General features: G+C 40.9%; 2 protein-coding genes across 2 annotated transcripts in view; one reads left to right on the top strand and one right to left on the bottom strand.

The window, feature by feature from the left end:
* The window catches only part of ZCCHC17 (zinc finger CCHC-type containing 17), a 92,391-nt gene extending 88,193 nt beyond the window's left edge, over nucleotides 1-4,198 (bottom strand). Inside the window, exon 1 of the mRNA XM_049878554.1 lies at nucleotides 4,125-4,198. The gene's annotated coding sequence lies outside the window, so the exon portion shown is untranslated. The remainder of the gene's footprint in view (nucleotides 1-4,124) is intronic.
* A 201-nt stretch (nucleotides 4,199-4,399) lies between these two features.
* Nucleotides 4,400-25,986, top strand: part of SNRNP40 (small nuclear ribonucleoprotein U5 subunit 40) — a 44,253-nt gene continuing 22,666 nt past the window's right edge. Inside the window, exons 1-4 of the mRNA XM_049878553.1 lie at nucleotides 4,400-4,579; nucleotides 9,866-9,995; nucleotides 10,717-10,810; nucleotides 11,945-12,110. Of these exons, the coding sequence (XP_049734510.1) occupies nucleotides 4,445-4,579; nucleotides 9,866-9,995; nucleotides 10,717-10,810; nucleotides 11,945-12,110 (525 nt within the window). The 5' untranslated portion in view covers nucleotides 4,400-4,444. The remainder of the gene's footprint in view (nucleotides 4,580-9,865; nucleotides 9,996-10,716; nucleotides 10,811-11,944; nucleotides 12,111-25,986) is intronic.

Raw genomic sequence — 25,986 nt, 5'->3', positions numbered from 1 at the left:
TGGGGAGGAGCAAGGTAACTGATAAGGTGTCCACACATTGGGGTGGCCCAGAATGGACATCCAGAGCCTAAACGTGGAGAGGAGGATTAGAGATAGTAATGCAATGTTAATTTTCTGATTTTAATAGTATATTGTGGTTATGTAGGAGAATGTCCTTGTTTGTAGGAAAAACTAAATCATTCAGGGGTGATGGGGCCCCAGGTCAACAACTTAACTCTCAATGTTATTTGTACTATACCTCCATAATTTTGTGATTGTTTCAAAGTTAAAAAAAAAAAAAAAAAGTGCACGCATTTGGAAAAAAAAAAAAAAACACAGCCTGTCCTCCCTTCCAACAAGAAATAAGAAGTTTTTAGAATAATATTAAATTAGTGAGATACTCTACAGCTTCTTTGGAATGTCATTTCATGTGTTACCATACTGACCTGGTCTAGATTTTTGTTGTTGTTTTTAAGTCTGCGTTGATTTAGATTTCTTTTTGTTGTTTTTTTATAACACTAATTAACTAGAAGCCTGAAGGAATTAAAGAGATGTTAACTTTAACCTAAGTAAAAGAATTCAGAGGAGTATCAGCTAACACTGGGATATAAACAAAGACAGAATAATTCCAGAACCTACATTCTTAACCATTATGCTACACTGCCTCAAAAAGAATGCATAGTCCACATTTAAATTTTGTAGAGTACAGCTCTAACACTAACTAGGTCCCACCACTGGAGGAATCAATATAGAGTAATCAGAAGGGCATCGTTCATGGAGAAAGCTAGGATGAGCAGAGTCTGGATTCATTCATTCAAACATGAAACCAAGGACCATTTCTTATTTAATCTTGAGGTCCTGATATACAGTGGGTACTCAAAGACTTCTTGAATGAACGAACAAAGCTTACTATAAATCAAGCAGAGGTAAAGAAAGAAGGCAGAAAGCGTTCTAGTGTCTAAAAGATACAGGAGGAGAAGGAATTTGAGTCCCACATGTTGGATATGCCAGCAGATGGGAAACTTTCAAATGCCAAATTGGTGGCCTAACCTTCCTCCTTCCCACCAAATTTCTAAAATGACTATCCTAGACACGTGCTTCTTCCCTGTCAAGTTCACTATCTTATACAGGTGTTTCTTCCTTAAGAAAGTAGTCAAAAGGAGGGAAGAAGAATAGTAAAAAGCCAGGAAAAGCACAAAAGGTAGACTCATAAAATGTAAAAGTTGAAGGGAATTATATTATTAAGCTTTTTTTTTTTTAACTGAAATTGAGGCTAACAGAAGTCAAGTGATTTGAAAAAGGCTGCTGAGTTACCAGAGTTGTTACTAAACCCAGGACCAGTACTTACTCTACTGCCTCACACTGTTCTTTCAGGCAATAATCCCTAAGGTCCCTTCCAAGTACTCTAATAACAACAGTTAAAATTTGAGTGTTTCCGATTTGCCATGTATTAATCTAAGAGCTCTACTTGTCTTAACCAATTTAATCCTCTTTTTGACCACCCTATGAGATGGCAATTATCACTGCCATCTTAGAGATAAAGAAACTAAGACACAAGAAAAGCTACGTAACTTGCCCAAGATTACAAAACTATGAATGATAGAGATGGGATTCAAATCCTATCATCCTCTTTGTGAACATGTTTTCCTCCCTTTCTAGATTGTGAAATTCTTGTCGGCATGCCCTTGTCTTGCACATCACCATATCCTCCCGCCCCCAATCCCCAGTGCCTAACACAGAATAAGGCACATAGAAATTCATAACTGGCTGCTGAAAATACTGAAGTACTTGATGTTACCCTATTTTAAATTGTTAGTTAATTCATCAACTCAGCACAATATTTATTGATGCTTATATGCCAGGCCTTGTGCTAGGTACTTTACAAACCTAATTTTAATTCTTAAAAAAACTCTACAAAATAGGTATCTCCATTTTGCAGAAATGAAGTAACTTGTCCAAAGCCACACAGCTAGAAAGAAACAAATCTCAGGCAATTCCAAAGGCTAAGCACACGTGCCACTAAACTACCCTTTCAACGCAGTCCCTATCCTCTAAAATCTCCTAGTCTGGTAGGGATGATGATGAAACTATTTATAACACAGCGTGGTCAGTGCTAAAGTAATGGCTAGGTTCAAGATAATGAACAAACAAGGAACAAAGAAAAGACCTGAGAGAAGCAGGGAAGTTCAGAGATGACAACTAAGTAGGCCTTTAAGGATAAATGGGTATCTCCAAGAAGAGACTACTGTTGTTTGACCACATAAGAACCCTGAGGTACTGGCCTCTATTTTCTTCCCATCTATCAGCCCTCGCCTTTTTCTTCGCTTTCTTCCCTGTCCATCTTAGATTCCAGTCCATCATTCAAGTAATACCCTTAACTTTACCTTTTTATAGCTTACCTATCTGGCAGTACCCCTACTCTGTTGGGGAACAGTTGCAGACAACAGAATCAACTGTAGCTAGGTTAAGAAGAGATTTACTGCCAGGTATTATGTGGCTTTCAAAATTACTAGAAGGGTGATAGAAGCAGGCTCTGACAGAACTTGCAGGAACAACTCCTAACCTACAACAAAGCACACCAGCTTTGCCACCCAGATCAAGAAACTAATGGCTATCACTGCATAAAGTCACCAAACCAGCGAACTGTTGACTGGAAAAACTCATTGCCTCTGCCATTAACTGTCAGCAAATTATGCCTTGAACTCTGCTTCTCTCTACATTTAGCTCAGTTCCAAATCCAATTCTCAGCTTCAAGAGTCAAATAGTTTTTAGCTTTCCAGCTCTTCAGTAAGATACAGTACATTAGAAGTTGGAACGTGTGTTGTGTGAGCCAAATCCACAGTCCTTGCCATACCTGGATATGCTTTCTCCATGCCTGGACTAAAAAGCCTGGTGTTGCCAGAAAAAAATTTATGATCTCCAGTCTCAAAATGGGTTCTTAACTCTGCCTGGAAATCCTACATTTCTCTGGTGAACTCACTCTCCCAACCTCAGGAAACGGTAACACCATCTATTCAGCTGTAGAAGCCAGAAACCTAGGCGTTATCTTTGATTCCCCTCTCTTCTCTCCCTGAATCCAGGTTCTACCCACTTCACCTTCTATAAATCTCTAGAATATCCTTGCCAACATCTCTCAAAGGACTACTGTATATCCCTCTAAGTGGTCTATCTGCATCTCCCAGGGCTCCCCTCCAATCTATTCACACCACTAACCCAGAGATCAAGCCACCCGCAAAACCCTCAATGACTGCCCATCAGTCTTAAAGCAAAACTACAAATTCCTATAAAGTGTGATCTTCTAACCACCTTCCACTTCATCTTGCCATACTCTCCTTCATTCGCTTTGTACCAGCCACTCTGGCCTGTTCGTGCCTTTTAGTCATTTTGTTCCCACCACCATAGGGCCTCTACACATGCCGTTCTGTATGGAATGTTTCGCCTTCCCTTCTTCACCTAATTAGAATTCTTCCCTCAGATACCAGCTTAAGCATCTTTTTCTCAGAGAAGTCTTCCTGCTTATTTCAGGCACTCAGAGCAACAGCTACCTCTCCTAGGTAGCACTTCCTTTTCCTCACCAGACTCAAACTCTCTGAGGTCAGGGATCATGTTGGTTCATACTGTATCCCCAGTGCTTTGCACAATAAATATCTGTTGGATGATTAAGAGAAGGCCTAGTTCACAGGTATGGGTCTCAAATATCTAAACAATACTGGCCTCTCAAGAAGTCGGAGGTGAACCCTTTCTTCATCTCTCTCTCTCAGAGGCACACAGCAGGCCATAACAAAAAGCTGCATAGTCAGTGGCAGAAACAAGTGTCGCCTCCTCAGTCAGAATGAACACTGGTGGAGGCAGGGAGACAGGCCTTTTCTCCCAGGGCTGAACACAATTAGTCCCTTGTTGAAAAAGTCAGCCAGCAAGGACCCCCGGGAAACCGCAGGATCTGGGTCCTGCCGCCAAGAGACCCCAAAGCTCTGCTCCTGCCTGGAAAGAGAATTGAGGCTGCTACTTACCAGGGCTCCAAACTCGGGCCTGCCTCCCACCCTTTTCAACCTGCATCTTCACCTGAAAAAAGCCAAACTCAGACCCTACTACCGAGATGCGACCTCCAGAGTCCCGCAGCCACCCCCGATCTTCCTTACACTTACTCGCTGTTAGCTCCAGGTCGCCCAGCCACTGCACTGCGCGAAAAGCCAAACCCTCTCAGCGCGCTTCCACCCACAAGACACAGCGCGCCTAGGCGAGACTCCAGCTCCATCCGCCAATCCTGGAGCCGTACTCTAGCGACGTCAGGAAGAGCCGCCCAATAACAAGAGACTATCCGGAAAGAGCGCAGGTAGGAGCCTTGGAAACCGATTGGTTTCTCCAAGCCGGAAGTTCCGGGGGAAGAACTAAGTAGGAACCAATCGCTTGGTCCCTGTGTGTGTCGGCGCGGCCAGTGCCGGTGCTGAGGAGAGTGGCTGCCGCCATGATAGAACAGCAGAAGCGAAAGGGCCCAGAGTTACCCCTGGTTCCAGTCAAGCGGCAGCGGCATGACTTGCTGTTGGGAGCGGCGGGGTCGGGCCCCGGAGCTGGACAGCAGCAAGGAGCTTTGCTGCAAGCGGTAAGTGAAGGAGTAGGCGGCCTTCGGCCCTCAGCTCATCCTCCTCTCTCCTCGGACCTCTGCACTAGGTGGCCCCGAACCGGCCTTTCCACACGCTGAGAGGGGAGGAATGAGAATCTGTATATGGAGTTAAAGCAGGAAATTCTGTAAAAGCGCTTGACAACCTGCATACGTTCAGTATGTGTTTTCGCGTTTGACACCTCGTCACCGTCTCGACAGCCCTGTGAGGTGGCGTTAGAATTGTAGTTTAAGAGCCTTGGGCTTATTGTCGGGACCCGAACTTACGCATCCTAAAATTTCGGGAGATCTGGCATAAAATAAGCATTCAGTAAAAGTTTGTAGAGCGAATGAATGAGTGAGGTAAGGAAGAAAATGAATGATACTGGCTCGCTGTGGAACTTAGGACAAGTTGCTTTTTTCTTTTTCAACTTCCCTTTATTTCTTTGCACTGGTATTAACTACTAGTACTCTTGTCAATTAAGATCAGTTGCAAAAGATCTCCTTGAAGTGTTAAAAAGCAAAGATGTCTCCTTGAGAACTAAGATATGTCTGACCCAAGTTATGGTATTTTCTATGGCCTCGTGTGCATGCAAAAGCTGGACAAAGAATAAGGAAGACTGAAGAATTGATGCATTTGAATTATGATGTTGGTGAAGAATATTGAATATACCATGGACTGCCAGAAGAACAAACAAACCTGTCTGGAAAAAGTACAGCCAAGAACGCTCCTTAGAAATGAATAGTGAAACTTTGTCTCGCTTAGTTTGGACTTGTTATCTGGAGGGACCAGTCTCTGGAGAAGGACGTCATGCTTGGTAAAGTAGAAGATACGGAAAAAGCAGAAGTCCCTCAACAAGGTGGATTGACACAGTGGCTGCAACAATGGGCTCAAACATAGCAACAAGTATGAGGATGGCCCAGGACTGGGCAGTGTTTCATTTTGTTGTACATGGAGTTGCTATGAGTTGGAACCAACTCAAGGGCACCTAACAACAACAGTAGTATTATTAACAATAGCTAACATTCACTGAGCTCCTGTGCCGAGTGCTTTGTATATATAATCCCCGCTAATAATGGTAGCATCTTAAGAGTTAGGAACTGTTATTATCCTATTTTGCAGATGAGAAAACAGACTTAACTAGTAGTTTCCCGTTTAACAACTTCTACAAAATTTGTTCAGCGATCTTGGTTACATTTTACACTTTGTGTCTACTTTATCCTAATCAGGACTTTGAACCGGTTCAAGCCATGGCTGAGGAAGCAGAACTGAAAGACTCAAAATTTGGGTGAAGTAGAATGGGAAAGATTATGGATCGAAGCCCTGGGATCAGAGACTCAGAAGAGGCATAGTGAGCCTTTTCAGGAGCCTTATCGGGAGATTCAATTATTGCCAGGACTGTGGAGGGTGACACACTTTCAAAGTGGCACAGGCTACCGTCTTTGAGCTGGGCACTGCTGTTCCCAGTTTTGACAGTCAAAATACTTGGTTGTTATGTAATGTGCATGCTGTCCTTGTTTTCTAGAGGGAGATTAAGTTTCTAGCAGGGCTTCAACCTGTAATTTTTCCCAATCCGCTTCACTCACATTTTAAAAATTCAAGTCCGTTTGGGTTTCACTGCATCGGCCATGACTGCACATTATTTCTGTTCTCGGTGCTTCCGATGGTCTAGTTTCCCGCCCCCTTGCGTTCTCATCTTTGTTTTAGAGTAAGTGTTGACCATCTGGTCTCATATAGGTGATTTTTTTAAAGGAGCATAGTACTCACGGAAGATGTTGTTTATTTTATGTGCCAATATATTACTTAGCTAAAAGATGACCTCACGGGATAGTTTTGGTTCCAGGTTTAAAGAATATCTCAGGGCGATAGTCTTGGGGAGTCCTCCAGTCTCAACTAGTCCAGTAAGTCTGACTTTTTAAGAATTTGAGTTACGTTCCAGATTTTGTTCCCGTTCTGTCAGATCTATCTATTGTGGATCTGATCAGAACAGTGAGTAGTGGTAGCCAGGCACCATCTAGTTCTTTCGGTCTCAGGGTAGAAGAGATTGTGGTTTGTTCAGACTGTTAGTCCTGTGGACCAGTTTCTTCTCTGAGTCTTTGGTTTTTTCATTCTCTTTTTCTCTGGATGAGTAGAGACCAATAGTTGTATCTTAGATGGCCACCCTCAAGCTCTTAAGGCCCTGGACGCTACTTCTCAAACTAGGGTGTAGAACATAAACTTTATGTACCTTATTATGCCAACTGACCGAGTTGTCCCCCAAGACTATGGTCCTAAGCCTTCACCCCGTAAACCAATCCTGCAACATGTTTATAAGTATCTGTGTTTTTGCTGCCTATGTGGTTTATTGTGTATATGAATATATATGGATACGTACTTACACGCCCACACCGATATACACCTGCATATTAAAAAAAAAAATCAAACCCATTGCCATCGAGTTGATTTCGACTCTTAGTGACCCTATAGAACAGAGTAGAACTGCCCCACAGGGTTTCCAAGGAGTGCCTGGTGGGTTCGAACTGCCAACGTTTTGGTTAGCAGCTGTAGCTTTTAACGTATATGCCCACTGTATACGTAAATATACATACCTGTGCACTTGTATGCATACACATGTATCTACACTCCTATTGTTGCACAGTTGTATATGTCCTAGCGTTTACCAAAAACGTCCTTTTTCCTTGCATACTTCTAATGACATCATTTGCCCTGGTCAGACTCTGCAAACCCTGGTGGCATAGTGGTTAAGTGCTACGGCTGCTAACCAAAGGGTCGGCAGTTTGAATCCACCAGGCACTCCTTGGAAAGCCTACGGGGCAGTTCTACTCTGTCCTATAGGGTCGCTATGAGTCGGAATCGACTCAACGGCCTTGGGGTTAGACTCTGCATACTTCACCCATATTTGGTGTTTTATTTCCCATCCCCCAAAATAACAAGTGTCTGCTTACTATCTAGGGAATGATCTCTTCCTCCACCCTCCCCATCTCTGGTAACCACCAGTGAACACTGGTTTCAGTATGTCTACCTATTCTTGTCTTTTTATAACAGTAAGTTCATATAGTTGTCCTTTTGTGATTGACTTTTTCATTCAACATAATGCCCTCCAGTTTCATCCATGTTATAATATATTTTGAGAACTCATCATTATTCTTTATGGCTGTATAATGTTCCATTATGTGTATGTTCTGTATTCTGTTTATCCATTCATCCATTGACAGGCACTTAGGTTGTTTCCATCCTTTTGCTGTTGTGAATAGTGCTGCGATGAACATAGGTATGCATACAGAAATAGATTTTGAACCCAGGCAGCCTGACTTCAGAATCCATGCTCTTAGCTACTCTTCTTATAAGATAGAGGTAGTGACCATACCTCTCCTACTGCATTGTTGTGAGATACAGATGAGGAAATATATGTGTTCTGTCTTTCTCTCGACTCCTCAACCAACCCGTCAGCAAATCCTGCTGGCACTACTCTCAATATATACCTAGAAGTGCTACCGCTTCTACCTCCTCCCTCCATCACAACCTTCTTGCTCAAACTATTGTCTCCTCTGGGATTATTGCAGTAGACAGGCTCTAGCTGGTCTTCCTGTTTCTGTTTTTGTTATCTACAATCAGCAGCCAGAGATTCGTAAAACGTACATCAGATCTTTGCTCCTTTAATGAAAACTTTTCAGTGACCTTCCACTTCACTCAGAGTAACAGTCGAAATCTGTACACTCTTTTGCCCTCTTTCCCTTTACCTCTTCGGTCTACCAGTCTTCCTTTGCTCACTCACTCCAGCCATGCTGGCTTCCATGCTCCTGCCTCAGGGCCTTTGCATTTGTTGCTCCCACTGCCAGAATGTTCTTCTGCCAAATGTCCATATGGCTTACACTCTTAGCTCCTTTTCTTGGCTCAAATATCATTTTTTCAGTGAGTGTTTTCCTGACCACCCTGGTTTATATTGCAATAACCCCATATTCTCTAACCCACATTCCTTCTGTGTTTTTCTCCATAGCATGTAAACCAGTTGCCATCAAGTTGACTCTGACTCATGGCAACCCCGTGTGTGTCAGAGTAGAACTATGCTCCATAGGGTTTTTCAGTGACTGATGTTTTGGGGAGTAGGTAGTCATGCCCTTCTTCTGATGCACTTCTGGGTGGACTTGAACCACCAACCTTTAAGTTAGCAGCCAAACACATTAACCGTTTGTACTACCCAGGGACTCCTGTCCTCTATTTTACTGTTTCTCTCTCCTTCCCTCCCTTCTTCCCATTAGAATGTGAGCTCCATTGTTTATTTTATTTAATGCCGTTTCCCCAGTGCCTAGAACAGTGCCTGGCACATAGCATTTTTTGAATAAATGAATAAACTGGAAACCACTGAAAAGATGTGGGGATTTTTTGTAGTGTAGCTGCCCTTCCTGTTTGTCAAATGGGAGTATCAGCTCAAGTTTAGAAAGTGAATTGCTCAAGCCTAGGCTTAGTGTCCAAGGACATAAACCTACTTTCTCCAGTAATCCTTACTCTACAGGGTTGTTAGAAACTCAGTTCAATGATTCATTCATTAAATGTGGCAAACAATGGGAAAGCAGTATTATGATGTTGTAGGCAAGATCCCTGCATTCATGGAGCTTCTTTTCTAGTGGGATAACAGATGAAATATGTAAACAAATCCACAAACAAGGTAATTTCAGGTAACAATAAATACTGTAAAGGCAAACAGTATGGTTAATGGAATATAGATGGGAATGCAGTAATGCTACTTGAGTTTGAATGATCAAGGAAGGACTTTCTGAGAAGGAAACATTTGAATGTAGCCAAACATGTAAAGATCTAGGGAAAAAAAGATGCCAGTTAGGGGGAACTACAAATGTAAAGATCCTCAGGTAAAATGAGTTTAAATGTTTGAACTGTAAGTTGGCTATGGGACAGAAGCAGAGTGAGGTAGGAAGCCACCAAAAAAACCAAACCCATTGCCATCGAGTCAATTCCAACTCCTAGCGACCCTATAGGACAGAGTAGAACTGCCCCATAGGGTTTCCAAGGAGCGCCCGGTGGATTTGAACTGTTGACCTTTTGATTAGCAGCCGAAGCTCTTAACTACTATGCCACCAGGGAAGAAAGTTAGCATAATAGGTAGACATTGGAAAGTCCAGCAGCAGAGAATCAAATTGGAGTCATGAGTGATGTGAGAAAAGCTGAAGTCCACTTGATCGTTATTTTTTTCTTCCCCTCACCACCAGTTTTGCAGCCTCCTTTGCCTGTATGCAGTGGTTACTCTGTATGTATGTCTTTCTTTTGTTTAGGGGCCTCCAAGGTGTTCCTCCCTTCAAGCCCCAATCATGCTGCTGTCAGGACATGAAGGAGAAGTGTATTGTTGCAAGTTTCACCCCAATGGATCCACCTTAGCATCTGCAGGATTTGACCGACTGATATGTAAGGCGTAATTTTTTAATCTGATGTAATTGCTCTCTGCCAAATAGTGATTATTTTTAAAACCTTGGGTACCACAGAAGGTATCCTCTAAGTTGGTAATTTCTGAAGATGTGGCAACATAACAAACTACATGGCTAACATAATAAAATGGGGCATGAAAATGCCGAATGATCTTGGGTGTAGAACTTAGGGCCTGTGTGGTAAGTACAGAAGGAATTATGTAACTAGTTGGAAAGTGAGTTGCTCTAGCTGGAGAATATCTTCCTCATTAAGGCAAATTTTGAACTGATTTAGCAAGACAAGAGATCTAGGCTCAACAGGGTAACACAGTTCCTATCCACAGGGAGTTTGGTCCAGCGTGGATAGAAGTTTGCTGAGTGTTGTTAAAGAGTAGCCATATAGATAATAAAGTACACATATGCAATAGTTATTTTTCTGCTGGTTAAACCGTTCCTAGTTTGTTTGATGAAATTAAATGTATCAGCAATTCATGGGTAATCTGCAAAGCTTCCCATGCCTTCCAGATGCTTGACCACCAGTAAGTTTAAGAATCACAGAACTAGAGCATCTAAACCAAAATGGGCAGCGAAGACGTATCATTCACCCTGAGGCGTAGTGTTATCAGAAAAGAGCCAAAGACTCGTTTCATCTTACCTTTGACTTTCTTTTCTTCTGGTATCATTTGCCCTGTTGTGAGATGAAATTCCTGTCTCCCTAACAGTGTTATGGAATGTCTATGGTGACTGTGATAACTATGCTACATTGAAGGGACACAGTGGAGCCGTGATGGAACTGCATTATAACACAGATGGCAGGTGAGTATTCTGCATACTGGAAGGGCAACTGCTTCTCATACTAATTCTTCTCAGCATCACTTTATCTGTCATTCTTGAGTTTCTTCTCTTAGGAGACTCTGCATTTTGAGTAACTACCTTGTCCTTGTCATTGTCACCCCAAGTAAAATGTTTATTGTTCCATGTATGCAATATATCATCTCTGTCATCTACCTTATTACCAGCCCAGACAAGCTTGTTTTCTTCTTAAAACATAAAGCAAAATGAGATTTTTGTGTGTAGAAATTAATTTTTTTCTCTAAAAAAGTAATAAAATATTTATTTTGAGAATCCCAAAAAAGCAGAAAGATGAAAAAATAATTCATATTCCTACCACTCCAAAGATAATCACTGTTAACATTATGACGTTTTCCTTGACCCATTTTATCTACTCAAAGCTATTTGGTTTTTATATATTTGTTAGAGCCGCATGTACCATCTTGTCTGGGGCTTTTTTCCCCTATCCTTATTCGCCTAACATCTCTGGTTATCACAATCATTATTTTAATGACTATGTAATTATAGAATACCTATTGATAATATAGAAATTTGGTTATACAAAGTTAGTTCCATTGTTATGTATTTTGGTAATTTTTTGTTTTTTTTATACCTCTGACCTCTAAAATCTTAGGGTGCCCTGGGTCAACTAGTATACAGCCACTATGCATTTTCCTCTTAGTATTTAAGTAAAGAAAGCACTCAGAGGCAAAATAAAAGTTGGTTTTTGGAGAAAGGGTTGGAATTGAATAGCTATCAGGTCAGGAATTGCCACAGTCAGTTTTATCTCTGCAGCATCACAGAGTAGTTACACATTTCCAGATGGAGTATGTCTTCTGTGTAAAATGTTATCTATCACAAAGGAGGAGTAAACATTGAGAAAACTGCTATAATAGATATGTAATATGTCATAAGTCAGAGAAGGATACTTTTTAAAACCTCATCAAGTAGATCTTGTAATAGGATCTAGAGCATGATCAGGGTTTTTGTGGGTAGGGTAAGGTATTCTAAGCAGAGATAGCATCATGGGCAAAACTGTCAGAATTTTGGCAAGTAGGAAAGATAGATTGCTATTGTTTCCACTTAATTTCTTTTTTCATTCTCCCTCTTACCTTCTAGTATGCTCTTCTCAGCATCCACAGATAAAACTGTAGCTGTGTGGGATAGTGAGACAGGCGAGAGGGTTAAAAGACTGAAGGGACATACTTCCTTTGTGAATTCCTGTTATCCAGCCAGGAGGGGTCCCCAGCTTGTCTGCACTGGCAGTGACGATGGTACAGTTAAGGTAGGTGTTGCAGTTTCTGAGGTAACGTAATGTAAGCCTCGTCTTGCCTTCCCACCAGTGCTGTAGCCTCTTCTCCACAACTTGGTTTAGCAGTCATTTCTAAGAGCACACTTGAAATTTTTCTCCTTTTAAAAATAAATTTAAAATAATAGACAATGTTTTAAGTACTCTACAGAATAACATTAGAACCACAGAGGAAATTGTTATTTGGAATAAAATGGACCAAGCGGATTGGATTCTTGGCTCAGCTGTGTACTTAATTGTGTGACTTTGGACAGTTTACCTTTCTGAGCCTTGATTTCTTAATGTTTAGAACAGTGGCACTAATATACATGCTTTGCAAGGTTGCTGTGAGATTACAGAAAATATATGTAAAGCTCAACTAATGGTGTTAGTAACACAAGATGAGAAATTAAGAATAATTTAGTCCAATGGGTTCCAACCTGTCTGCATTTCAGAATCAGCTAAAGAGCTTGTTAAAAATACCCAAAGATCTAGTAGGTCTGGAATGGGAATCAGAATTTTTAACATGTTTCTCAAATGATTTAAATGTAGTGGGTCTTACATTTGGGAACCACTGATTTTGTCCAGCATCCTCATTTTATAAATGAGGAAAATGAGTCTTAAAAATAGTAACTTATCTCAAGAGCACATACAAGGACACACTTCTTTGTAGTACCAACCATCTTATTCCTTGGCATTAATTTTGGACTCTAGGGTGGTATTTTAATGACTAAACAGGCTAAATCACACTGAACTTGTGTCCGTTGCTTTTTTAAGTGAATATGCTGTTTTTTATAATTAAAGGTGGTGGTACATAGTCGGTTATCTGCTTTAAGATTTTTTTTTAATTGTGCTTTACATGAAGGTTTACAAAGCAAATTAGTTTCTCATTGAACAATTAATACTCATATTGTTTTGTAACATTGGTTACCAACCCTGTGAGGTGTCAACACTCCCCTTCTCGACCTTGGGTTCCCCATTTCCATTTGTCCAGCTTTCCTGTCCCCTCCTGCCTTCTTGTCCTTGCCCCTGGGCTAGTGTGCCCATTTAGTCTCGTATACATAGTTGACCTAGGTGTATTATTGTTTATTTATGGACCTGTCTAATCTTTGGCTGAAGGGGAACCTCAGGAGTGACTTCAGTACTGAGTTAAAAGGGTGTCTGGGGGCCATACTCTCAGGGTTTCTGCAGTCTGTCAGACCAGCAAGGCTGGCCTTTTTTTTTTTTTTGTGAGTTTGAATTTTGTTCTACATTTTTCTCCAGCTCTCTCCAGGACCCTCTATTGTGATCTCTGTCAGAGCAGTCGGTGGTGGTAGCTAGGCATCATCTAGTTGTGCTGGACTCAGTCTGCTGGAGGCTGTGGTACTTGTGGTCCATTAGTCCTTTAGAGTAATCTTTCCCTTATGTCTTTGGTTTTCTTCATTCGCCCTTGCTCCAGACAGGGTGAGACCAGTAGAGTATCTTAAATGGCCACTCACAGGCTTTTAAAACCCCAGACACTACTCACCAAAGTGTGATGTAGAACATTTTCTTTATAAACTATGTTATGCCAGTTGAGCTAGATGTCCCCCAAGACCATGGTCCTCAGCCCAGTAATTCAGTCCCTCAGGGAGTTTGAATGTGTCGATGAAGCTTCCATAATCTTGCCTTGGTCAGCTTGTGCTGGCTTCCCCAGTGTAGTGTACTGTCGTACCCGTCCCCAAAGTTACCACTTTGCATCTATTTCCCTCCCCACCCTGCCCCTCCCTCCGAACCATCAAAAATTGTTTTCTGTGTTTAAACCTCTTCATGAGTTTTTATAATAGTGGTCTCATACAGTATTTGTCCTTTTGCGATTGACTTATTTCACTCAGCATAATGTCTTCAAGGTTTATCCATTTTGTGCGATTTGTTGCAGATTTGTTATTGTTCTTTATCGTGTAGTATTCCATGCTTTGAGGCACTATTCTACTGAATGGTTTCTATGCCTGGTCACTTGGGGCTGCATGATACTTTGCTGAGGTGCAGAATGGGTCCAAAGTTCAAAACCCTTAGCCTTGGCGTATTATAGTTAGTCTTATTTCTCATTGTCAGAGAAAGGTGACATCAATACAGAAAGGGAAGAAACTTTAATGAATCTTACTGTGTTGGATTCAAATTGGAAGTATAAGTGTGAATTCATGAGTTTCAATATATAAAAAACAAACAAACCAGTGCCGATAAATGGGTAGATATAGGAAAAAATAGATGTGCATGTCTGAGTGTATTGTTCTATGTGTATCTCTATATGTATACATTGCCTCACTGTCCACTGAGGGGGTTTAGGAGCAACAATACCCCAATAGCAATGAGCACACCTCATTGTTTTGGCCTTTAAATACCATTTACCACTAAAAGGAGCTAGGGCTCCTTATTTCAGGATTGGGGCAAGGAAGGTACAAGATGAGCCTGGAATATCTGGTTTGAGAAAGCAAGGATGTGCTCAAAGAATGATGGGATTGTCAAAACCAAAAAAAACCAAACCCATTGCCGTCAAGTTGATTCCAACTCATAGCAACCCTATAGGACAGAGTTGAACTGCCTCATAGGGTTTCCAAGGAGCAGCTGTTGGAATCAAACTGCCAACCTTTTTTGTTAGCGGCGTGAACTCTTAACCACTGTGCCACTAGGGCTCCAAACATTATTAGTAATGGAACAAATCCAAAATGTGAGCCGCCTGATGGAATACAGTAAAAATGCAGTATCACCAGTGATACTCCTTTCTAAGATGCAATTTGCACACAAACCCCCATTGAGGGGCATTTTGCAAAATAATTGTGCTGTAATCTTTAGAAGTGTCAGGGTCACGCAATCGAAAGAAAATCTGAGGAACTCTATTATGCTGAAGAAGGCTGACGAGACATGATAACTAAATTCAACACATGATTCTGAACTCGATCCTTTTGCTATTAAAAAGAGATGCTTGGGACACATCGTGAGACTTGAATGGGATTGGAGAATCAACTGGCAGTTATATATCAGGGTTAAATCTTGACTCTGCTGGTTGTATTGAGATTAGGTAAGAGAATGTCCTTGTTTATAGGAAAAACACTGAGGCATTCAGGAGTCAGCAACTCACTATCAATGATTAGGCAAAGAATGCTCCTTATACTTTCAACTTTTCTGTAAATACCTGACTATTGCAAAAAAAAAAAAAATTTAAGTGATGGTTATCTCCAACACAAATTCTGAATTATTTTAATCAAACTTTAGTTGGCTTCCATAGCTTTTGGAATGAAGATGAACATTGATTTCACCTACGTAGAGAGTATCTGTTGAGACTAAGATCGTAATAAGACTGATAGAATGTAGGAGCTGGATTCTTAAAGCCTTGAATTCTAAGCTAAGAGGTTTGAACTTGATTCTGTAGCCAGAGGTAAGGGAAGCTGTTTGTCTTTTAGGAGAAAAATGAAGCACTTTTTTTTAACTAGTAATCCTGAATTACAATCAAAGCCCTTTTTAGCTCATGTTTCCATGAATTAGGTAGAAACTACCTATCATCTGTTTCAACAAACTGATGCAGCACTGGAAGTGCTTACTCGTCTATGACACGAAATTTGGAAGATAGCTACCTGGCCAACCAACTGGAAAACATCCATATTTATGCTTCTTCCCAAGGAAGTTGATCCAACTGAATGTGAAAATTATTGAACAATATAATTAATATTACACGCAAGTAAAATTTTGCTGAAGATCATTCTAAAGCAGCTGCAACAGTATATCAGCAGGGAACTGCCAGAAGTTTAAGCCGGATTCAGAAGAGGATGTGGAACCAGGGATATCATTGCTGATGTCAGGTGGATCCTGACTGAAAGCAGAGAATACCAGGAAGATGTTTACCTGTGTTTTACTGTCTATGCAAAGGCATTCGACTGTTTGGATACTAACAAATTATGGACAACATTGGGAAGAATGGGATTTCCAGAACACTTAATCATGCTCATGAGGAACCTGTACGTAGATCAAAAGGCAGTCATTTGAACAGAAAAAGGGGATATTGTATACTTTAAAGTCAGGAAAGATGTGCGTCAGAGTTGGATCCTTTCACCATACTTACTCAATCTGTATGCTGAGCAAATAATTTGAGAAGCTGAACTATATGAAGAAGAATGGGACATCAGGATTGGAGGAAGACTCATTAACAACCTGTGTTATGCAGATGACCCAACCTTGCTTGCTGAAAGTGAAGAGGATTTGAAGCACTTATTGATGAAGATCAAAAACCACAGCCTTCAGCATGGATTAAGCCTCAACATAAAGAAAACAAAAATCCTCACAGCTGGACCAATAAGCAACATCATGATAAATGGAGAAAAGATTAAAGCTGTCAAGGACTTCGTTTTACTTGGATCCACACTCAACAGCCATGGAAGCAGCAGTCAAGAAATCAAAAAACGCATTGCATTGGGCAAATCTGCTGCAAAAGATCTCTTTGAAGTGTTAAAAGGCAAAAATGTTACCTTGAAGACTAAGGTGCACCTGACCCAAGTCATGGTATTTTCTGTCACTTCATCTCCACGCGAAAGCTGAACGATGAATAAGAAAGACTGAAGAATTGAAGTCTTTGAAGCGTGGTGTTGGTGAAGAATATTAACTATACCACGGACTGCTAAAAGAATGAACAAACTTGTTGGAAGAAGTACAACCAGAATGCTCCTTAGAAGCAAGGATGGCGAGACTATGTCTCACATACTTTGGACATGTTATCAGGAGGGACCAGTTCGTGGAGAAGGACATCACACTTGGTAAAGTAGAGGGTCAGTGAAAAAGAGGAGGACCCTCAACGAGATGGATCGAAGCAATGGCTGCAGCAGTGGGTTCAAGCATAACAATTGTGAGGATGGCACAGGCCTGGACAGTGTTTTGTTCTGTTTTAATAGGGTCGCTATGAGTCGAAACCTACTCAGTGACACTTAACAACAACAACCTTTCATCCTAAACTGTGAGTGTAGAGAAGAAGAGGCATCTTGTTTCAGGTCTTCCTCAGACTCGACTTGTTTACCACAGGATTGAATTTAAGCCATAGCCTTTACTAAGATTCCCCAGCTGATCCCTTTCTTTTTCATGATAACCCTCTAAACTTGAAGCACAGCCCTTCTTTTCTGAATGAAATAACCTGTACTCTCTAAACATTTTCTCATGGTTTTTCTTCTCAAATCTGTCATTTATTGAAATTCCTCTGAGCCCTTTTTATATTGTCCACACTTTTCAAAATGTAAATTATCTTGAACTCTAAGTTTATTTTTTAAAAAGTAGAGAAAAATTGTCTAGCTACAGTTGAGTTTAGAGGTCTGGGGTTGTTACAGTGATCCTCTCCCTTCTTCCCCATTAGTAATGTATCAAGCAGCCATTAAAAATTAAGGTATGTGTTAATTTTTTAAAACAAGCATATACTATTTTAGCAATTATAAAAAGTTAACACAAATTTATTACTTTTTGAGTTAATATAGCATTGGTGTAATGGAATCAGACAATCCTAGATTTTAGTCCTTATTTTGCTGCTGACTTCCTGTTCTCCTTTATCAAGTCACTTCCCTCTTTGAGCTTCAGTTTCCTCTATACAAGATGCAGTTAAGCTAGGTAGTCCCAGCATGGTAGCCTTTACATTTTTTGGACCACAGTGCACATTAAGGAATACATTTTGTATGTGACCCAGTATACACGTTAGAATGGAACAACCCATTCTAAATGTGACGTTTTCTATGATTTTTTTTTATTGAAGTAAAATTCACATCACATTAAATTAGCTATTTTAAAGTGTACAGTTTGTGGCTTTTAGTACATTCACAATGTCGTGAACCATTACCACTATCTAATTCCAAAACATGTCCATCACTGCAAAAAAAAAACCCCATACCCACTAAGCAGTCACTCCCCATTCTCCCTGCCTCTGGTCCCTGCAACCACTAATCCTCTTTCTGTTTCTATGGGTTTACGTATACTGTGTGGTTCGTAAAAAATGAAATTATACACTATGTGGCCTTTTGTATCTGGCTTCTTTCATTTAGCACAATGTTTTATAAAAATGGTGTGGTGGTGGTGTCAGACCTCATTATTTAATTTCACAAACGGGAGGAGAAAGAATCAGAGCAGCGTCAGCCCAAAACTAATGCCTGTGAGGCAGAGGTCAGACATAGCTCCTCTCTCCAACCTTTTTACCAATTCTGACACCAGCCATCCCTCCCACAGCACTCTCTGTTTCTCTGCTGGATTCAGTGTGCATTGTGATGGCCACACATAACTCATATACCGTACTCACAGTTATGGCACTTATTAGGAAAGTAACAGGTTACAATTCAGGATTAGGAATGACCCAGGTTACAGTTCTTGGATCAGGACAGCTTCTTCTCCAGCCATGCCTGCAGGCAGACCTCTGCCACAAGGCCCTACTTGGGCCTGGGCCCTGGTGCTTGGCCTCCAGAGAACAGGCTCCTCTTGGCGCCCTCAGGACAGGCCTTGTCTCTTGGCCCACAACCATCAGCCTGGCCTCTGCCCTGCTTGGGCAAGCTCTTTTAGCTCTGCCAGTAAGTGCCTGAGGGCACCCCACTCCACCAGAAAGCCTCCTGCCCAAAGACACTCAGCTCTCTCACTTCATGGATCAGCATGCCCTCTGTAGGTGCCTCGCTCCATGGGCTGGGAAGCCCACCATGTTGTCTTCTGTCAGTCTCCTGATTCTAATGCTGCTGTTTCTGCTTGCTGTAGCTTCTTGCCATCTCGAGTATTAAGGCTCTGTCTCCTATATCTAGGAAATTCTTAGCACAGGAACCCCGGGGTCCAAAGGACCTGCACCACTCCTGGTTATATTTCTTCTTGATGGTAGTGAAGTCCTCTTCCTTGCCTCTGGAATGAGCTCATTTTAAGGCTTGTGGGATGTCAAAACTGACCAGTCCCCTCATTCGGGTTCCATACAACTTATTTACGTGGTTCTACCACGGCAGCATGGACAATGCTGTCCGATTCCCTTGGTGGGCCACAAACACCTTATTTACATAGTCCAACTCAATCCTTGTATGGAAATCACAAAGACTATGGCTGTTTTGTTAGGTGCCATCAGGTCAGTTCCAACTCATAGCAACCGTGGGTACAACAGAACAGAACACTGCCCGGTCCTGAGCCGTCCTCACAATCGTTGTGCTTGAGCCCAGCAACCGCTGTGTCAGTCCATCTCGTTGAGGGTCATCCTCTTTTTCACCAACCCTCTACTTTACCAGGCATGATGTCCTTCCCCAGGGACTGATCCTTCCTTATAATGTGTCCAAAGTATGTGAGACGTAGCCTCGCCATCCTTGCTTCTAAGGAGCACTCTGGCTGTACTTCTTCCAAGACAGATTTGTTTGTTCTTTTGGTAGTCCATGGTATAGTCAATATTCTTCTCCAGCACTACAATTCAGAGACTTCAATTCTTTGGTCTTCCTTATTCATTTGTCCAGCTTTCGAATGCATATGATGCGATTGAAAAACACCATGACTTGGGTCAGGCACACCTTAGTTTTCAAGATGACATCTTTGTTTTTTAACACTTTAAAGTGGCCTCTTGTAGCAGATTTGCTCAATGCAATGCATCTTTTGATTTTTTGACTGCTTCTTCCATGGGTGTTGATTGTGAATCTGAGTAGAACGAAATCCTTGACAACTTCAATCTTTTCTCTGTTTATCGTGGTATTGTTTACTGGTCCAGTTGTGAGGATTTTTGTTTTATGTTCAGGTGTAATCCATACTGAAGGCTGTGGTCTTTGATCTTCATTAGTAAGTACTTCAAGTCCTCTTCGCTTTCAGTAAGCAAGGTTGTGTCATCTGCATAACGCAGGTTGTTAACGAGTCTTCCTGCAATCCTGATGCCCCGTTCTTCCTATAGTCTAGCTTCTCAGATTATTTGCTCAGCATACAGATTGAATAAGTATGGTGAAAGGATACAACCCTGATACACACCTTTTCTGACTTTAAACCACACAGTATCGCCTTGTTCTGTTCGAATGACTGCCTCTTGATGTATCTGCAGGTTCTTCATGAGCACAATTAAGTGTTCTGGAATTCCCATTCTTCCCAATGTTATCCGTAAATTGTTATGATCCACGCAGTCAAATGCCTATGTGTAGTCAATAAAACACAGATAAATATCTTTCTGGTATTCTCTGCTTTCAGCCAGGATCCATCTGAAATCAACAATGGTATCCCTCGTTCCACGTCCTCCCCTGAATCCGGCTTGAATTTCTGGCAGTTCCCTGTATTGCTGCCATGGCTTTTGAATAATCTTCAGCAAAGTTGTATATGCATATGAGATTAATGATATTCTGTAATTTCCACAATTAGCAAGACCACCTTTCTTTGGAATAGGCGTAAATACGGCTCTCTTCCAGCCGGTTGGTCATGTAGCTGTCTTCCAAATTTCTTGACATAGATGAGTGAGTGCTTCCAGTGCTACATCCATTTGTTGGAACATCTCAGTTGGTATTCCTTCGATTCCCAGAGCCTTGTTTTTTGCCAGTGCCTTCAGTGCAGCTTAGAACAAAGATACCACTTTGAGGACTAAGGTGTGCCTTAGTGTTCAGTGCCTCAAATCTATTTTTGACATGGTTTCTAAATTCAGGTGAGATATACTCAAGGCCGTACGTTGGCTCTCGTGGACTTGTTCTGATTTTCTTCAGCTTCAGCTTGAACTTGCATGTGAGTAATTGATGGTCTGTTCCGCAGTCGGCCCCTGGCCTTGTTCTGACCACTGATACTGAGCTTTTCAGTTGTCTCCACAGACGTAATCAATTTGTTTCCTGCGTATTCCACCTGGCGAAGTCCATGTATATAGTCGCCTCTTTATGTTGTTGAAGAAATGTATTTGCAATTAAGAAGTCATTGGTCTTGCAAAATTCTGTCACAGGATCTCCAGCATCATTTCTATCACCAAGGCTGTAGTTTCCAATTACCGCTCTCCCTTCTCTGTTTCCAACTTTTGCATTCCAATCACCAGTACAGTAATGCATTCTGATTGTATGTTTGATCAATTTCAGACTACAAAAGTTGGTAAAAATCTTTAATTTTTTTTCATCTTTGGCCTTGATGGTTGGTACATAAATTTGAATAATAGTCGTATTAACTGGTCTTCCTTATAGATGCATGGATATTATCCTATCACTGACAGCATTGTACTTCAGAATAGATCTTGAAATGTTCTTTTTGACAATGAATGCAAACATTCCCTTTCAATTTCTTATTCCCGGCATAGTAGACCATATGATTGTCTGATTCAAAATGGCGAATACGAGTCCATTTCAGCTCACTTTTGCCTAGGATGTAGATTTTTATGCGTTCAATTTCATTTTTGATGATTTCCAGTTTTCCTAGATTCATACGTCGTACTTTACACGTTCCGATTATTAATGGATATTTGCAGCTGTTTCTTCTCATTTTAAGTCACACGCCATCAGCACATGAAGGTCCTGAAAGCTTGACTCCATCCACATCGTTAAAGTCGACTCTACTTTGAGGAGCAGCTCTTCCCCAGTCATCTTTTGAGTACCTTCCAACCTGAGGGGCTCATCTTCCAGCACTATTTCAGACAGTGTTCCACTGCTGTTCATAAGGTTTTCATTGGCTAATGCTTTTCAGAAGTAGACTGCTGGGTCCTTCTACCTAGTCTGTCTTAGTCTGGAAGCTCAGCTGAAACCTGCTGATATTCAAATACTGGTGGCATAGCTTCCAGCATCACAGCAACATGCAACCCACCACAGTACAACAAACTGACAGATGGGTGATACACACACACACAGGGGAAGACAGTGGCTAGAAGAGCCGTGTTAAGTAATTCACTGCACCGCATGTTTTCAGGTTCATGTATGTGGTAGCATGTATCAGTACTTCATCTCTATGGCTGAATAATAACCCACTGTATGGCTGTACCATATTTTGTTTATCCATCCAGTTGATGGATTTTTTTTTTCTTTTTTTTATTATACTTTAGATGAAGGTTTACAGAACAAACTAGTTTCTTATCAAACGGTTAGTACACACATTGTTGTATGACATTGGTTAACAGCCTCACGACATGTCATCACTCTCCATTCTCAACCCTGGGCTCCCTACTACTAGTTCTCTTGTTCCCTCCTGCCATCCAGTCCCTGCCCCAGGGCTAGTATACACCTTTAGTCTTGTTTTCTTCCATAAAAAAAGTCCTGTTAAATCTTTGGCTGAAGGATGAACCTCAGAAGTGACCTCATTACTGAGCTGAAAGAGTGTCCGGGGGCCATACTCTCAGGATTTCTCTAGTCTCTGTCGGGCCAGCAAGTCTGGTCTTTCCTTTTGAGTTAGAATTTTGTTCTACATTTTTCTCCAGCTCTGCCTGGGACTTTCTATTGTGATCCCTGTCAGAGCAGTCAGTGGTGGTAGCTGGGCACCATCTAGTTGTACTGGACTCAGTCTGGTGGAGGCTGTGGTAGATGTGGTCCATTAGTCAGTTGACGGATATTTGAGTTGTTTCTACCTTGTGACAATTATGAATAGGTGGAATTGCTGGGTCATAGGATAATTCTATGTTATCTTTTTGAGGAACCACTAAACTTTTCCACAGTGTTTTCCACAGTGGCTGCACCATTCTACATTTCCACTAGCAATATATGAGGAGCAGTGTATGTTGTTGTTTTTAGGTGCAATCGAGTGATCTCCGACTCGTAGCAGCCGTGCATATAACAGAGCAAAATGTTGCCTGGTCCTGTGCCATCCTCAAAAATGTTTGAGCTCATTGTTGCGGCGACTATGTGAGTCCATCTCATTGAGGGTTTTCCTCTTTTTTGCTGACTCTACTTTACCAAACATGATATCCTCCAGAATTGGACCATCCTGAGATAACATGTCCAAAGTAAGCAAGATGAAGTCTCTCCATCCTCTCTTCTAAGGAACATTCTGGGTTTACTTTCTCCAGGACAGATTTGTTTGTTTTTTTGGCAGTGCATGGTGTATTCAATATTTTTCACCAATACCATGTTTTGGGTCAGGCGCACCTTAGTTATCAAACTGACATCTTTGCTTTTCAACACTTTAAAGAGGTCTTTTGCAGCAGATTTTCCCAATGCAGTACCTTTTTAGATTTCTTGACTGCTGTTTCTGTGGGCAGTGATTGTTGAACCAAGTAAAAGGAAACCCTTGACAACTTCAGTATTTTCTCCATTTATCATGATGTTGCTTATAGGTCCAGTTGTGAGGGTTTTTGTTTTCTTTATGTTGAGGTATAATCCATAATTAAGACTGTAGTCTTTGATCTTCATCTATAAGTGCTTCTAAGTGCTTCAAGTCATTTTCAGCAGTATATGAGGAGCAATGTATAAGGGTTCCAATTTCTTCACGTTGTCACCAGTATTGTTATTTTCCATTTGTTTGGTTTTTTGGGTTTGATTTGGTTTTTAATTAAAGTCATTTTACTGGGATGTGAAAGAGGGTAGTGGTTCAGTGATAGAAGTCTCGCCTGCTATGAGGGAGACCCAGCTTCAGTTCCTAGCCAGCGGACCCCAAGTGCAACCACCACTTGTCTGTCAGTGGAGGCTTGTGTGTTGTGATGCTGAACAGGTTTCAGCAGAGCTTCCAGAATGAGACAGACTAGGAAGAAAGGTCTGGCAGTCTACTTCTGAAAATCAGCCAGTGAAAACCCTATGGATCACGACTTGAAAAATATTGTCACTGAATTGTATGTGTAGAAATTGTTGAATTGGTATATGTCCTGCTGTATATTCTCAACAATAACAACAAAAATAAAATTAAAACAACTGTGGATCACAATGGTCCTTTTATTTCATGTTCTTGCCTAATTGCCCTGGCTAGAACTTTCAATATAATGTTAAATAGAAGTGGCAAGAGGAGGCTTGTTCTTATTTTGTTTCTTATGGGGAAAGCCCTCAGTCTTTCATCATTAAGTATGATGTTAACTGTTGGTTTTTCATAAATTTCTCTTTTTTTAGGTTGAGGAAGTTCTCTTCCTAGTTTGTGGGGTGTTTTTATCATGAAAAGGTGTTGGATTTTGTTAAAAATGCTTTTGCTACATCAGCTAGGATGATCCTGTGGTGCGTTTTTCGCCTTCTGTTAATGTATATCACAGTGATTGGTTTTGTATGTTGGACCACTTTTCCATTTCTGGAATAAATCCCACTTGGTCATGGTATATAATCCTTTTAATATGCTGCTGGATTTGGTTTGCTTCTATGTTGTTGAGGATTTTTGCATCTATATTCACTAGAGATACTGGCCTGTAGCCTTTTATTGCAATGTCTGTCTAGCTTTGGTATCAGGATAATACTGGCCTCTTGAAATGAGTTAGGAAGTGTCCCCTCTTCTATTCTTTGGGACAGTTTGAGAAGAATGAGTGTTAATTCTTTAAACATTTGGTAGAATTCACTAGTGAAAGCTATCTAATGGGCTTTTAGTTGTTGGAAATATTTTGATTACTGATTCAATCTCTACTTGAGTCAGGTGATTTTGGGGTTTCTCGGGATTTGTACATTTCATCTGGGTTATCTGATTTGTTGGTGGGTGTACAGATAGTTCATAGTAGTCTCTTAAAATACTTTTCCATTTCTGTAAAGTCGGTAATAGTGCCCCCACCCCGATTCCTAATTTTAGTGATTTGCATCTTCTTTTTTTTTTTTTTTTTTTTTTTGGTCTTGGTCAGTCTAGCTAAAGATGAGTCAATTTTGTTGATCTCTTCAAAGAACCAATTATTGGCATTACTGACTTTTTTTTTTTAATTCTCTGTTTCATTTATCTCTGCTCAAATTCTTAATTTTCCTTTCTTCCACTGGCTTTTGGGGTAGTTTACTCTTCTTTTTCCAATTCCTTAAGGTAGACATATAGGTTATTGATTTGAAATCTTCTTTTTTAATATAGGCATTTACAACTATAAATTTCTCTGGGCATTGCTGTCTCTGCATCCCATAAGTTTTGGTATGTTGTGTTTTCATTTTCATTCCTCTCAAAATTGTTTTCTAATTTCCCTTGTAATTTCTTCTTCGACCTGTTGGTTAAGAGTTTGCTTCGTTTCCACTTATTTGTAAATTTTCCAGAGATCCTTCTGCTGTTGATTTCTAATTTTATTCCATTGTGGTCAGAGAAGATAATTTTCTTTTTAAATTTATTCATACCTGTTTTGTGACCTAACCTGTGGTCTATCCTGGAGAATGTCTTACACCCACTAGAGAAGAGTGCTACGGCTGCTAACCAAAGGGTCAGCAGTTCGAATCTGCCAGGCGCTCCTTGGAAACTCTATGGGGCAGTTCTACTCTGTCCTATAGGGTCGCTATGCGTCGGAATCCACGCAGCGGCACTGGGGTTGGGAGAGAAGAGTGAGTGTTCTGTTATTGTTAGAGGGATGGTCTATAGATATCTATTAGGTCAAATTGGTTTATAGTGTTTGAGTTTTCTGTTTTCTTCTTTCTCTTTTGTCTAGGTGTTTTAGTTATTATTGAAAGCAGGATGTTGAAATCTCCAACTATTATTGTTGGACTGCCTGTATTGTTGTTGCTGTTGTGTGCCATCAAGTCTATTCCAACCCATAGCAACCCCATGTGACAGAGTAGAACTGCCCCATAGGATTTTCTTGGCTGTAGTCTTTATGGGACCAGATTGCCACATCTTTTTCCAGCAGAGCCACTGGGTGGGTTCAAACTACCTACCTTTCTGATAGCAGCCAAGTACTTAACCTTTGTGCCACGAAGGCTCCCTTGAATTGTATGTATCTCCCTTCAATTCTATCAGTTTTTGCTTCACGTATTTTAGGGCTCTGTTGTTAGGTGAATATATGTTTATAATTGTTATATCTTCTTGATAGATTAATCCTCTAATCATTTTATGATGTCCTTCTTGTAACATTTTTTCAAGTATC

This window comes from Elephas maximus, chromosome 3 (genome assembly GCF_024166365.1).
Source record: "Elephas maximus indicus isolate mEleMax1 chromosome 3, mEleMax1 primary haplotype, whole genome shotgun sequence".
Lineage (NCBI taxonomy): Eukaryota > Metazoa > Chordata > Mammalia > Proboscidea > Elephantidae > Elephas > Elephas maximus.
Note: the sequence above shows the minus strand (reverse complement) of the source record. Positions and strands in the feature narration are given on the sequence as shown.